Raw genomic sequence first — 12,338 nt, forward strand, 5'->3', positions numbered from 1 at the left:
AAATCTTCCTTTCTTGTACCAATATTTAAATCTGGTGCAAAATCTAACATTCGGAACTACCGTGGAATAGCCATTATCTTATGCATTCCAAAATTATTTGGAAAAATTGTAAATGAAAAACTTTTTCAATAACTTAAAAATGTAATAACAAAAAAACAATATGGCTTTTTTAAAGGCCGCTCAACAACAACAAATCTCTTAGAATTTATGACATTCACTCTGAATGCAATGGACACCGGAAACTACGTAGAAACTCTTTACACTGACTTTAGCAAAGCCTTCGACCGTATTGACATACCATTACTTCTACACAAAGTACAAAAATATGGCATAGAACATAACTTTCTGGAATGGCTCACATCATACTTAACGAATCGTGTACAGGTAGTCCGCTTCCAAAACATTCTGTCTGAACCAATTAATGTAACTTCTGGCGTACCTCAGGGTTCTCACTTAGGGCCTCTCCTTCTCATTTTACATATAAACGACATTTCCTTCATACTCAAAAAATCTGAAAGTGCTTATATATGCAGACGACATGAAACTCTTCATGGAAATTAAAAATATCAACGACGCTGTAATATTCCAGAACGAAATCAATCTATTCCACATTTGGTGTTGCAAAAGTCTACTCCAACTCAATGTAAAAAAATGTAACTCAATAACTTTCAGTAGGAAAAATGAAACTATACCTATAAACATACATCTAGGAAATCAACTTGTAGAAAAATGTAAAATTGTGAAAAATGTAAAATTTAGGCGTAATCTTAGACTCCAAGCTCACTGTTGTGGAACACTACAATACCATAATCAATAAAGCTAATAGCATGCTGGGCTTTATTAAACGCTTCAGTCATAACTTTCAGGACCCATACACAATTAAATTATTATACACTAGCCTAGTATGGAATCCATACAATATTATTCACGAAGAACGCATCGAATCTATTCAAAAACAATTTCTTTTATATGCACTTCGTAAATTAAACTGGACAGTATTTCCTCTACCATCATATGAAGCACGCTGCATGCTCATCAATATACAAACACTTAAAGAACGCCGCGACTTTGCAATGCTTTATTTTATCAGCGACATTATTTCTCAACGCATTCAATCAGCTCCATTATTATCGCAATTAAATTTTTATATACCTAGCCGTCAATTACGTTCCAGGAAATTATTTTTAGAAAAACAAGCTAGAACAAATTATGCAAAATACAGTCCAGTCAATCGAATAATGCGCCATTACAATCAATACTGCGAACATCTTAACCTTACTATGTCAAAAAATCAAATCAAATCTCAGCTTTGTCGTAGAAATAATGCGTAGTATGTAAGTGAACATTGCAAACAACAATCTCCATCCCCGTCCCTGTCCACTATCTTCATTGGAACTAACAAGATCTTTTTTTTGTCACTAACTTTTTCGTTCCCCATTCCCTGTCTCTTCACCATCTCGATGGCAACTAATTAGATCTCTGTCGTTTTCAAACATTTTGTTCCCACATCCCTCTTTTTACCACGTTTTCCACAATATTTACTTCTCATTCATTCTTTTCGGCAATATCATCATCACCGCCCACGGAAGACCGCTCCAGTCGAAAACCAGCATGCGGGCCACCCGCCGGGCCTTCGTTTCCCGCGGACCACGTACCAACGCCATCTGGAAGACTCATGCAACACTCAATTCATCGACCACTGCCGATCGCCTGCTGAAAGCTGGATTTTCGAGAACCCGAGATGACATAGTCTAGTTATACTATTCTAGTTTTAAGTTAGTCGTTAATTAAGATTAGAAAATTCCCTTGGCATCTTAGAGCTTAAGCAGTGTGCCTAAAATTATACTACATTATTGAATAAAAAAAAAGAACCAAAAAGTTTGTTTGGACATAAGCTAGTATAACTACTTCAATTTGTTAACAAATTCGTGCCAAATTTATAGGAATTGTTTACTTTTTAAATCTTCAACACACAGGTTGAAGTTGTTGCGAGCAAAAGTTGGCCGCTATCGACTGAGACCATGAAACCTTTTATTTGAGTTTTGATTTGTGAAAATCTACTCAGGCGTCTCTGAGAAAAGGGAAGTTTCGTTATTGAGTTTTGACAACTATTTACGGTACTTATTTGTCCAGCTACTAGGATAACCTATAAAAAATTTTTGGTTTTATATATTATCGCTCTAAATGACGATTTGCAATTTCATTCACACTTCAGAAAAGCAAATCAATGTTTTTGGTCAGTAACTAATTAAACTTATCCAATTCGAAAATTACACGGATAGTATTTGGTTGCCATGTTTGAGAACACACACTTTAAAATAATATTTTCATGCAGTCTGTAATCGTAACTGGAAGTCGTATTTGGATGAAATTTGGTACGGTTCCAGAAGATTATAAGACTTTTATTGTGTAATTCTGTTACTGGAAGTCGGATCCAGATGAATGAGTCGGCTATGAGACTAGAGGCTATGCATTTGAATCTGAGATTAAAACATCAGTTAAGTGAGAAATCTGAAAGTCGAGTGAACCTTTTATTCTTTTTTTGAACATTTTACCCCCTTGCTGCTGAACACAAAGTTCAATTCTAATAATATTCGAAAGCAGGCTATGACACTTCGAGACCTTTCATTCTAAGTTTGTGTAGTGGACAAACATTTACACACAGGTAATTTTCGATCTCGATGAACTGAGTCGAACTTTTCTCGGAGATAGTTGAACCGATTTTCATGAACTTAGATTTAAATGAAAGTTCTTGTAGTCTCGCACAAATTTCCTGAATTTTATTCGAATCCTACTTCCGGTTCCGGAATTACATGGTGATATTTGCAAAAAAAAAAGTGCATTTCCTTTTCTCAGAGACGGCTGAACAGTACAGTGTGAATAATGAAAAAAATCTTATTCCAAATTACTTCCTCATTTTTCGCAGAGATGACGTGACCGATTTTAACAAACTTAGATTCAAATGAAAGGTCTCATGGTCTCATACAAAACATCGAAATTTCATCCGGATCCGACTTCCGGTTCCGGAATTATATGGTGAAGTGTGTTGAAAATTAGATACCGTCACTTGAAACGGCGAAACAAAACACGTAAAATAGAATTCTTCACTTGCCTCGAAACAATTCCAATCGGTAGCCATTGTCAATAGACAACCAAACAACCCGATTCCGGCTATGCTGGTTCTCGGTTTCTGATTCCGGAAGCACCGGAAATAAAAAGAAAAAAAATTCCGAAACTTGCCTCAGAACTATTCATTGTCAGTAGACGCCCAATTATTAATTTGGCTTTCATTGTTCATGGGATTTTGATCGAAGAATGTAGCCATAGATGGATTCAGTTACTTTTCTCGAACCAACGTCGATTATACTGATACCAGATTCCGGTTTCGGAAGTACCTTTATTCGTTTCTTCAGACACGCACACTATTTTTAAAAACATTTCCCCCTTTGAGGGACCATGTCTCAGAATTAACTTGATATTATTGCATAAAACTTACACTGTAACAATCTTTAATAACGCATAATAAATTCATAAAAATTAAAGATTAGTAAACCAATAGTGTTTTTTAATCAGCGCTCGAAACAAAGGAAATAAAAACCCCGTTTACATAGGAGCTCCCCTAACTCAAATGGTTTTATGCACGATCCTACGCTCGGTCACTCCCGTCCACGTAAAGGCTACTTCACCATCCGTTAGGTTAGCTTAAGGCTTTCATAGTCGGAACGCTCAAACATGCCGGACCTAAAAATGTTTGTGAGTTTGATTTCTATTTTTATCATGAAACTTCATATGATTTTAATATATCTCTTGCTCTCAATAATTTGCCATAAGGGACCGGGCGCTATAGCCTGGCGGGAGATAAATCGCTTCTGATTATTTTCTGCAACCACAATGCCTTTTTCATAATTCAACACGAATATGCAAAATAATTTCTAAACAAGCCCTACTTGTCAATCTTAAAAGTAGTTATAAAATTATAAAATGAAATTAGTTTTATAATTACCCGCCATATGCAATAGATTTGTATGCTGAGGAGGAGGAGGCCTCGCATCTGTAGAGTTGGTGATCCCGACATTCTTTCCACCATCAAATAAAAGTATATGATTATTATGATCGTCACCTCCAACAAGACCGAGGTTGTTAGTTGCCATTTGAAAAGTTGCGGTTCTTCCTGCTGCGCTGTTTTCCGTGCCTGAATAAACGATGAGTCGTAAGTTAATATAAATAATAATGCAGACCAATAGTATTGTAGCTATATGCGATTTATAAATTTTTAGTTCATTTGGCGTAAATCCGCCATAACAAAGTTCAGTTTTTTGCAATGACTGAGTGGAAACATATATTTTAGAAGACAAATGAATGAGAAATTAACAGAAAAGATTATTTATTGGAAAAGATACGCTTTTTTTTCTCTGAGCGTATCATTTTCCAATAAACCATTTATTTTGATAGTTTTTCATTCATTTGACTTCTCCAATATATGTTTCCACTCAGTCATTGCAAAAAACTGAATTTCCATATGGATAATGACTTTATTCCATAACTTACGGTTTAAATGAAACACATAATAATTTTTACACAATATTTTATTTTCGACTCGATGACGCACATATGTAATACGATATTTTTTAATTTTAGAATAAATCAGTTATCATCAATTAAAAACTGTCTTATTACTATTAATTAAAAACTTTCAATAAATTTCTGATAGCGATTTTGAAGGCATAGATACACCTCGTTGAATAATCTGCAACACATTGTGAATGATTCGTGATAACTGTAGTTAGTCTGATAACTACACGGATACAAATCCATTGCAAGTCCCATGATTAGAAAGTCATGAAAATCATGAAACATTACTTCGCATGAGCCCATGCCTATTACTGATGATTTTGTGAGCAAATCCCATCAAAAATGTCATGTTTGAATCATTTTGCTCTTAACATCATTATTCATCTATTTATTTATTTATTTATTTATTTATTTATTTATTTTTTTATTTACTTATTTATTCATTTATGTATTTATTTATTTATTTATTTATTTATTTATTTATTTATTTATTTATTTATTTATTTATTTATCCATTTATTTATTTATTTATTTATTATCATCGGACATTACAGTCCAAATGATATGAGTGGAGGAAAGCCCGTTTGAGTGTACCAAACATTTCAATGACACTATTCTCAAAGAGGCATAAAAACCACTATCTTTTCCTATACGCTAAAATTTACACATAATACATACAAAATTGTCGTTGTTAATAAATAAAACTATACAAATATCATACGTTAATCATACAAACAGCAATAAATAGTATACATAAATATCACAGAAGTTGTAGTCTTCGTATAGAGGATGCAAATTTTTTGATGAGTCACCAAACTCGAAGGTACACTCTGCTCGTGAAAAAGTACGTATCATTGAAGAGACTGGTTCGTGATATCCATAAGTCGTCCGATGAAACCTAGTTTATGATAACGACTCATCGCGAGTTCTTCTAGTGGCTCGAAGATCCAAACGGGATAGCAGTTCAGGTGCATCAATTTCACCATTCGGAATTTTCGCAACCGTTAAGGCTTGTTGAATACGACGACAACGTTCCAATGATTCAAAATTTAGTAGCTGACAACGATCTTGATATGGCGGTAGGTTCTGCGAGTCACGCCATGGTAGATTCCTGAAAGCTAATCGTATGAATCTTTTCTGAACTCTTTCCAGTTATAGGCAACAAATTAACTGATACGGATTCCAAACAGGCGATGAAAACTCAAAAATTGGCCGAACCAAAGAGCAATAAAGAGATTTTAAGCAATATGGTTCAGTAAAGTAACGGGATTTTTTCAATATGAATCGTAGCTGTCGATTCACTTTTTTTAGTTATTTGAGCCATGTGGGAGCTAAGGCTCAGTTTGTGGTCCAATGTAATGCCGAGATCACTGATTTCATTGACTCTACGTAATGGTATACCATCAATCACGTAAGTGAAGATGATCGGATCGCTCTTCCTGTGAAAAGTCATTACGGCGCATTTAGCGATGCTAATGGTCAGCTGATTTGACACCAATCCACGATGCTATTCAATAGGGTTTGAAATCGAATGCAGTTTTCGGTCGAATTCACTGCCAAATAAAGTTTTAGATCGTCAGTAAATATCAGTTTACATCCAGTACCCAAAACGGTAGCTACATCATTAAACGAGAGTATGAAAAATAGGGGACCTAGATTACTACCCCAGATTAGAACCCAGTACACGAATGATTCTGTGGATAAGGCAAGACCGTAGCCAAGTAGTTAGCTTGTGTGTGGCTCCGAGCAAACTGAATTTGAGAAGAAGAACTTCATGGTCGATACGATCGAAGGCTGCTTTCAGGTCGGTGTATATAACATTTACCTATAGTTTATTCTCCATTTGGTCGATACATGTTGGCGTAAATTGAAGTAAATTCTATAAAACAGAACGCCCTGGCATGAATCCATGCTGGTCAGTTGAAGTGTCGCTAGCGATACGACGGAGAAAATTGATTGATGATGATTTCAAATATTTTACTTCCTGCCGAAAGATTCACCATTCCACGATATTGCTGGACATTCCGTCTATCTCCTCCTCGTCTATACTAATCGAAACGCAAATCTGTTCCAAGTTTGCCTCACGAGTAACGTTTACGCGTGAACTAATATGGCTATCCAAAACTGCAACTAAAACTCCCCCAAAGCTTTTTTTCTAGCTGTTGTTTTCATTCTGGTAGCAGCGGAATACGTTCAATGAGCTACCAAATAATTGAGTAGACTGAATTCGATTATCAAGTCCTGTTTCCGTCATCATATCCAAATTGCAGTCACATATAGCTACGAAAGCAGCATCGAATTTAGAGCGCAGGCTACGGACGTTTTGATAGTACAGCCAGGTACTGTTGAGATGTTGTTGTGAAGCAAGTTGAAAAGTATTCTGAAACGGTATTATTCCATTCAATATGTGTGCAGTATCAAGACTAGCTTCGGGAAGACATATAACATACGCTCTTGATTTTTAGATGACAAACCAGAGTTGGCGCTGGTTTATAAATTACATTCAGGAATTCCAACAAATTCTCCTAGTAGGAATAGGCTGTTTCGTGACAACATCTGTAATTGAGACATCTCTCTCGGCAATAGTGAAGTATCTATCCTAAATTTGGAATGACATATACGTGTAAGATTTTTACTTGACAAACCAGGGTTGGCACTGGTATATGAACATGATGAGTCCACAATATCATCTGATTGCTAACAGTAGTCAATTCTCAATTTGGCCATTTTTAAGCGCTTCAGGTAGAGCGGGCACTCCAAGCTCCATACAGTGTGGCAAGTTCCAGTTGCTTCATTGGTAGATGTCGACGCTTCAATCGATTTGATACAGTTCACACATTCCGCATAGTTGCATCGAAAGAGACGATACATATCGCGTGGTGCTACACCAATGTTGAACATATTCTTCGTGTAACTAATTCATTCATCCATCTTCAGTGCGTACTTCATTATATTACTCAAACCCGTCTCGAACAACGTTGAACTATTCACCGCACGAATGAGAGAAGGGTGAAAACAACTAAGCAATAATCGTAGAGAGCCCGAATCTACTAATACATTCTTCGCTGCTGGTATACATCGTGCATGTTCGTTTTATACATTCGTTTGTCATTTGTACATTTACTTTACTCTTCGCATTGGATCGAATAGCGTCACTGCGATGATCATTGGATTCAATTCTTCGCGAAGCATTCTTCATGTAATAAATTCTTCTTATCTCGTGAGGTAGCAGCAGTGGGAAGTACTGGGATAAGGTTCATCACACGTATATAAAACTATGGTACTAATACAGAGGAGAATGTCTTAATTTGCTTGTATCAGAAACAGCACGAACGATCATCCCGAATTAAGTTTTGATGATTATCGTTGCAAGAATATTCGTTCCACATTCGCGTTCAGTCATTCGGGGGTATGTTCGATGCGAATAACAACTGCAAGGAACCTTCATGCGAGCAACGTCGGCTTCGTTCGTATCCGAATATATGGAATATCAGAGCGATTATCGAACAATGGCAAAGGAAAGCGAACAATGATCATTGACGTTCGTTGCATTTTGTCGTGAGTACGACTTACTATGGGGCGACTTTTCAACGTTTGTTCAATGGGAAAGGGCGCAGAGAGGTGACCATTTATCAGAAGCCTAGATGAAGATGCTGCTGATATTCGAGAGAGCAAAGAAATCAGATCTGAGTTGAACCCTATTGCACGCATGGTGTTGAACAAGAAATTATGGTTCACTCTGTCGAATGCATAATCAAGGTCAAAAGATACAAGTTCGCCCCTTCTTTTGTTCACTTTCAACTCAGTTATTTTATTTTTTAAGGACGGTGTTGCTTGAAATATATTCCTTTGATAATTGAAGCACTTTTTCACATCGCTCAACACATTGTGGGTACAGATAACTTTCTCTATCCTCTGCTTCAGAATTGTAGATAGAATCTTGTAATCGTAATTTATTAGACTGATTGGTCTGTAAGAACGAGCATTTTCACCTGCACCGCGTTTTTTTACAAGCACGATTACCCCGTTGACGAATTGTGATGGGAAGATTGAACTGATGGCCTCGTTCAGAATTAAATTCAGCCCGCGGTGGATGATGTTAAATGTGCGCAAATAAAACTCCTTCGGCAAACCGTCTGAACCAGGCGATTTCTTGAATGAGCTGGCACGAATTGCAGTGAATATTTCAGCAGTTTGAATTTCATTCATGATGGCGGCGTTGACGGGATCTTGATTTGGAATTGCCCTTACGCTTTGTAAGGGATCGCCTTCTTCTTGTTCTTCCACTTGGCTTCGTTTGTATAATTTGGTGAAGTATTAGGTCATGTAATTTCGAAAGACAGTCGGATCTTTGATGAGTTCATCTCTTTCATTCCGTAGAGAATTAATAGAGGTTCTTCGTCTCACTCACTATTTAATAAGTAGAGAGAGGCTCCCCTGCCACAAGAGTTTCGTTGATACGCACAAACATTTCGGAAAAGCGTCGTTGGTAGAAAGTATTTCTGCCTTTAATCAGTTAATAGAAGCGATCAAGTCTGGAGGAAGAGTTGTGTGTGACAAACGTGTATTCGATCTCTCTCGGTCGAAGGCACTGCCAAACATCCCGAAGCTGTAATTGCTGAATTGTAGCTTGAAGAACGGGTCTAAAGTTTTGACCCATCGCATCGCTTATCCGCACCACGCAGTTTAAATCGCCTTCTAGAATTGTGTGTGTGGCTCGATGACGAAGGTAGAAAGCATATACGTTGCAAAACGTAATATTATTCAAACGCAGTGTGAGTATCCCTCCATCCAGACTTTTCTCAACATATGAGAAATTTATGTGTTCTTTAAGTGCTATTGCCTCTCCTGCTATAATCCACGTTGCATACGACGTTGTATCCGGGTAAAGTAAGTTGTTCATTTTCAACTTCTTGCAGGAAAACTATGTCTAGATCCATCAAACGTACGAATGAGCAAAGAGCGTTTCTTTTGGTGGTGTTCGTGATTGTGTAGATATTGATTGTTCCGATGTTACAACTAACGCATTCCAACATTATAAAATATCTTCAAAAATCACTTCTACATTGGATGGAGCAGAAACGTCAAAACAAACAAACGTCCGTCAAAAACAAACAAAAACAGCTCCACGATATTTTCAGCCACGCCGAGGCTATCGACCTTAAAAAAGGTACATCCAAGTCTCCTGCTTGGTTGAATTTGGATAACGTTTTCACGCGAGAGTTCAAGCTCCTTCCCGATGAATTTTAGAATTACATCGTGAAAAAGATGCTTTGGACACTGTGAATAATCAACGCGGAATGTATTAGCCTGCATTACGGAGAAATACTACGCGCAAGTAAGGCACGATGATTAGCAAAGCGGCAAACAACGCTTTATACTGTATGTCAGTAAACTTTGTAACGGTACGAGAGAAATCGACTGTTCAGCGAAAAAGCTTACTAGTAACTATACTCATCGAATGGCGAAAAGTATAAACCGGTTCATTGGATGTAACTGGTAACTGTTTGAACTACGGTCAAGGAGCGAGGAATTGCCACATGAAAAGTCGGTGCGGGAAATGTGCCTAATCACACAATACCAAGGATGAAATTAATTTTCCACGGCTCCCACCGAAGGAGGATATTCCAAATTTGCTGCCACTCCCTCACAGCAATACAAAAGATTCAGCCACTGGATCACAAAAAGATTCTTCCTCTAAAATCCTTCCTGGACGGAGCAATAATCAACCACAGGCAAAGGATGACACTAGTGTAAATTGTAGTAAATTGGTATGCTTGCTCACTCAGGAGCAAAACTACTGAATTGTCCGACTTTCTTCAAGAGAAGAATGCCGATATTGCTATTTTAACTGAAACTCATCTTAAACCTGAAATTTCTATTTTAATTTAAAATCAAAGAATTCACAGGCTCGACAGGACAACTACCAGAGGAGGGGGAGTTGCCATTGCCATAAAACGATCCATTCAGCACAGGCTTCTGCCTGCTTTTAAATTGCAACTTATACGTGCCATCGGAATTGAGATTACAACGACGTTGGGACCCATCATCATTGAAGCGTACTGCACCAAACAAACCAATGTTCGAGAAAACAAAAGACAGAATCGAAACAGATTCGTACTACGAAGCTGGATAGTACAACATCCTCGTTCCGGATCAACCAACGCAACTTTCCAGATCAGCAGTTCATTCCATTTTGGATATATTCATCAGCAACATCGCCACAGACAGCTCTCCGGTTGTCGTCAACGAGCTCTCTTCCGACCACTTTTCAGTAATATTGACGTTGGGATCTTCACCAGAAACAGTGCCTATTCAATCTCGGGGTCGCTACTATCGCACCGATCGACCAACTTATTAATATCGAGTTGTCACTAGATTCCCTGATGGAAATCGATGCGACTCTATCTTCCTACCAGCATTCAATCACAGTCGTTCGTGATAGGATGGTTCCAGTACAACATATCCAGTACAACAGTTGCACTCTTAAAATTGACAGTGTCACCAAGAAACACATCCGACTTCGAAATATGTACCGGAGGTAGTATCAACGAACTAGCATCCTAGACAAAAAGACCTCTTATAAAAACTTAACTAGGATAATCCAGGAAAGGATAACTGAGCTTCGCAACAGGAACTTCCAGCAAAAGCTTCGAGAAATTCTCCCACATTCAAAGCCCTTCTGGTCCTTAATGAAGGTGCTTAAGAAAAAACCGAAGCCTATTCCTCTTTTGCTGCCACCCCAGGACGCAGCTGAAGGAATACCTTTAATCACACCAGTAGAGAAGGCAAATGCGCTAGGAAAACAATTTGTGTGTTCTCACAATTTACTACTCAACATTGTTAGTCCACATGAAAGAGCCGTTGCTGTTAGCGTAGCTGGGGTTGACCAATCAGACAGCTTGGTTCCTGAGGAAAGTAGAGTCACTGCAAATGAGCTATTGTGAAAAAAATCCAATAATATGAAGGCCCCCGGTTTCGACAACATATTCAACATTGAGCTGAAATATTTGAGTATTCGCTCATTTGTTTTCTTGGCTAAAATGTTTAACAGGTGCTGGCAGCTTTGCTACTTCCCTTCTATGTGGAAGTTAGCTAAAGTTATCAGAGGTATGAAACCTGGGAAAGATCCTTCCATTTTCAAGAGCTGTCGACCCATCAGTTTACTCTCTGCCCTATCCATGCTGTTTGAAAAGTCAGTACAACGGCGAATCCTTGCTTTCGCAGATGAACAGGACATATTACTGGAAGAACAGTTTGGATTCCGGAAAGGAAGATCCACCAACTCACAAGAGTTAACAACGTTATCCAGCAAAACAAATCAGTATCTACGGCTACGACTGCCATGGCAATATTGGATATTGAAAAGGCATTCGATAATGTGTGGCACGATGACCTGGTGTTTAAACTGCATCGGTATAATTTTTCCATGTGTCTTATTAAAATTATCAAAAATTATCTTGCAGATAGAGCATTCCAGGTTTCTCTGAATAATGTACTTTCAGAAAGATTTACTATTCCTGCTGCTGTACACCAAGGAAGTATCCTGGGACCAATACAACATTTTTACATCAGATATCCCACCTCTTCCGGGTGGTGGTGTTCTGTCACAATTTTCTGATGATATTGCCAATCTTTACAACGGTTTAATGTTTGTTTTAATGCTCTGAAGAATAAACTACAGACAGGTCTGGACGCTCTAACTGAATATTTTACAAGCTGGAAATTTATGATCAATACAGCAAAAACATCTCAGTCATCTTGTT

General features: G+C 37.8%; 1 protein-coding gene across 12 annotated transcripts in view; it reads right to left on the reverse strand.

Annotated features, from left to right (window-relative positions):
* LOC131438020 (dystrophin, isoforms A/C/F/G/H) overlaps nt 1-12,338 on the reverse strand; it is a 1,278,256-nt gene that overhangs the window by 47,678 nt on the left and 1,218,240 nt on the right. For all 12 annotated transcript variants that reach the window (XR_009230868.1, XM_058607784.1, XM_058607783.1 and 9 more), the window contains one exon: nt 4,004-4,192. Coding sequence is in view for 11 of the 12 variants with exons in the window: in XM_058607784.1 (XP_058463767.1) it covers nt 4,004-4,192 (189 nt within the window). In the remaining variant the exon portion in view is untranslated. The remainder of the gene's footprint in view (nt 1-4,003; nt 4,193-12,338) is intronic.

The sequence above is a fragment of the Malaya genurostris genome, chromosome 3, assembly GCF_030247185.1.
Source record: "Malaya genurostris strain Urasoe2022 chromosome 3, Malgen_1.1, whole genome shotgun sequence".
NCBI lineage: Eukaryota > Metazoa > Arthropoda > Insecta > Diptera > Culicidae > Malaya > Malaya genurostris.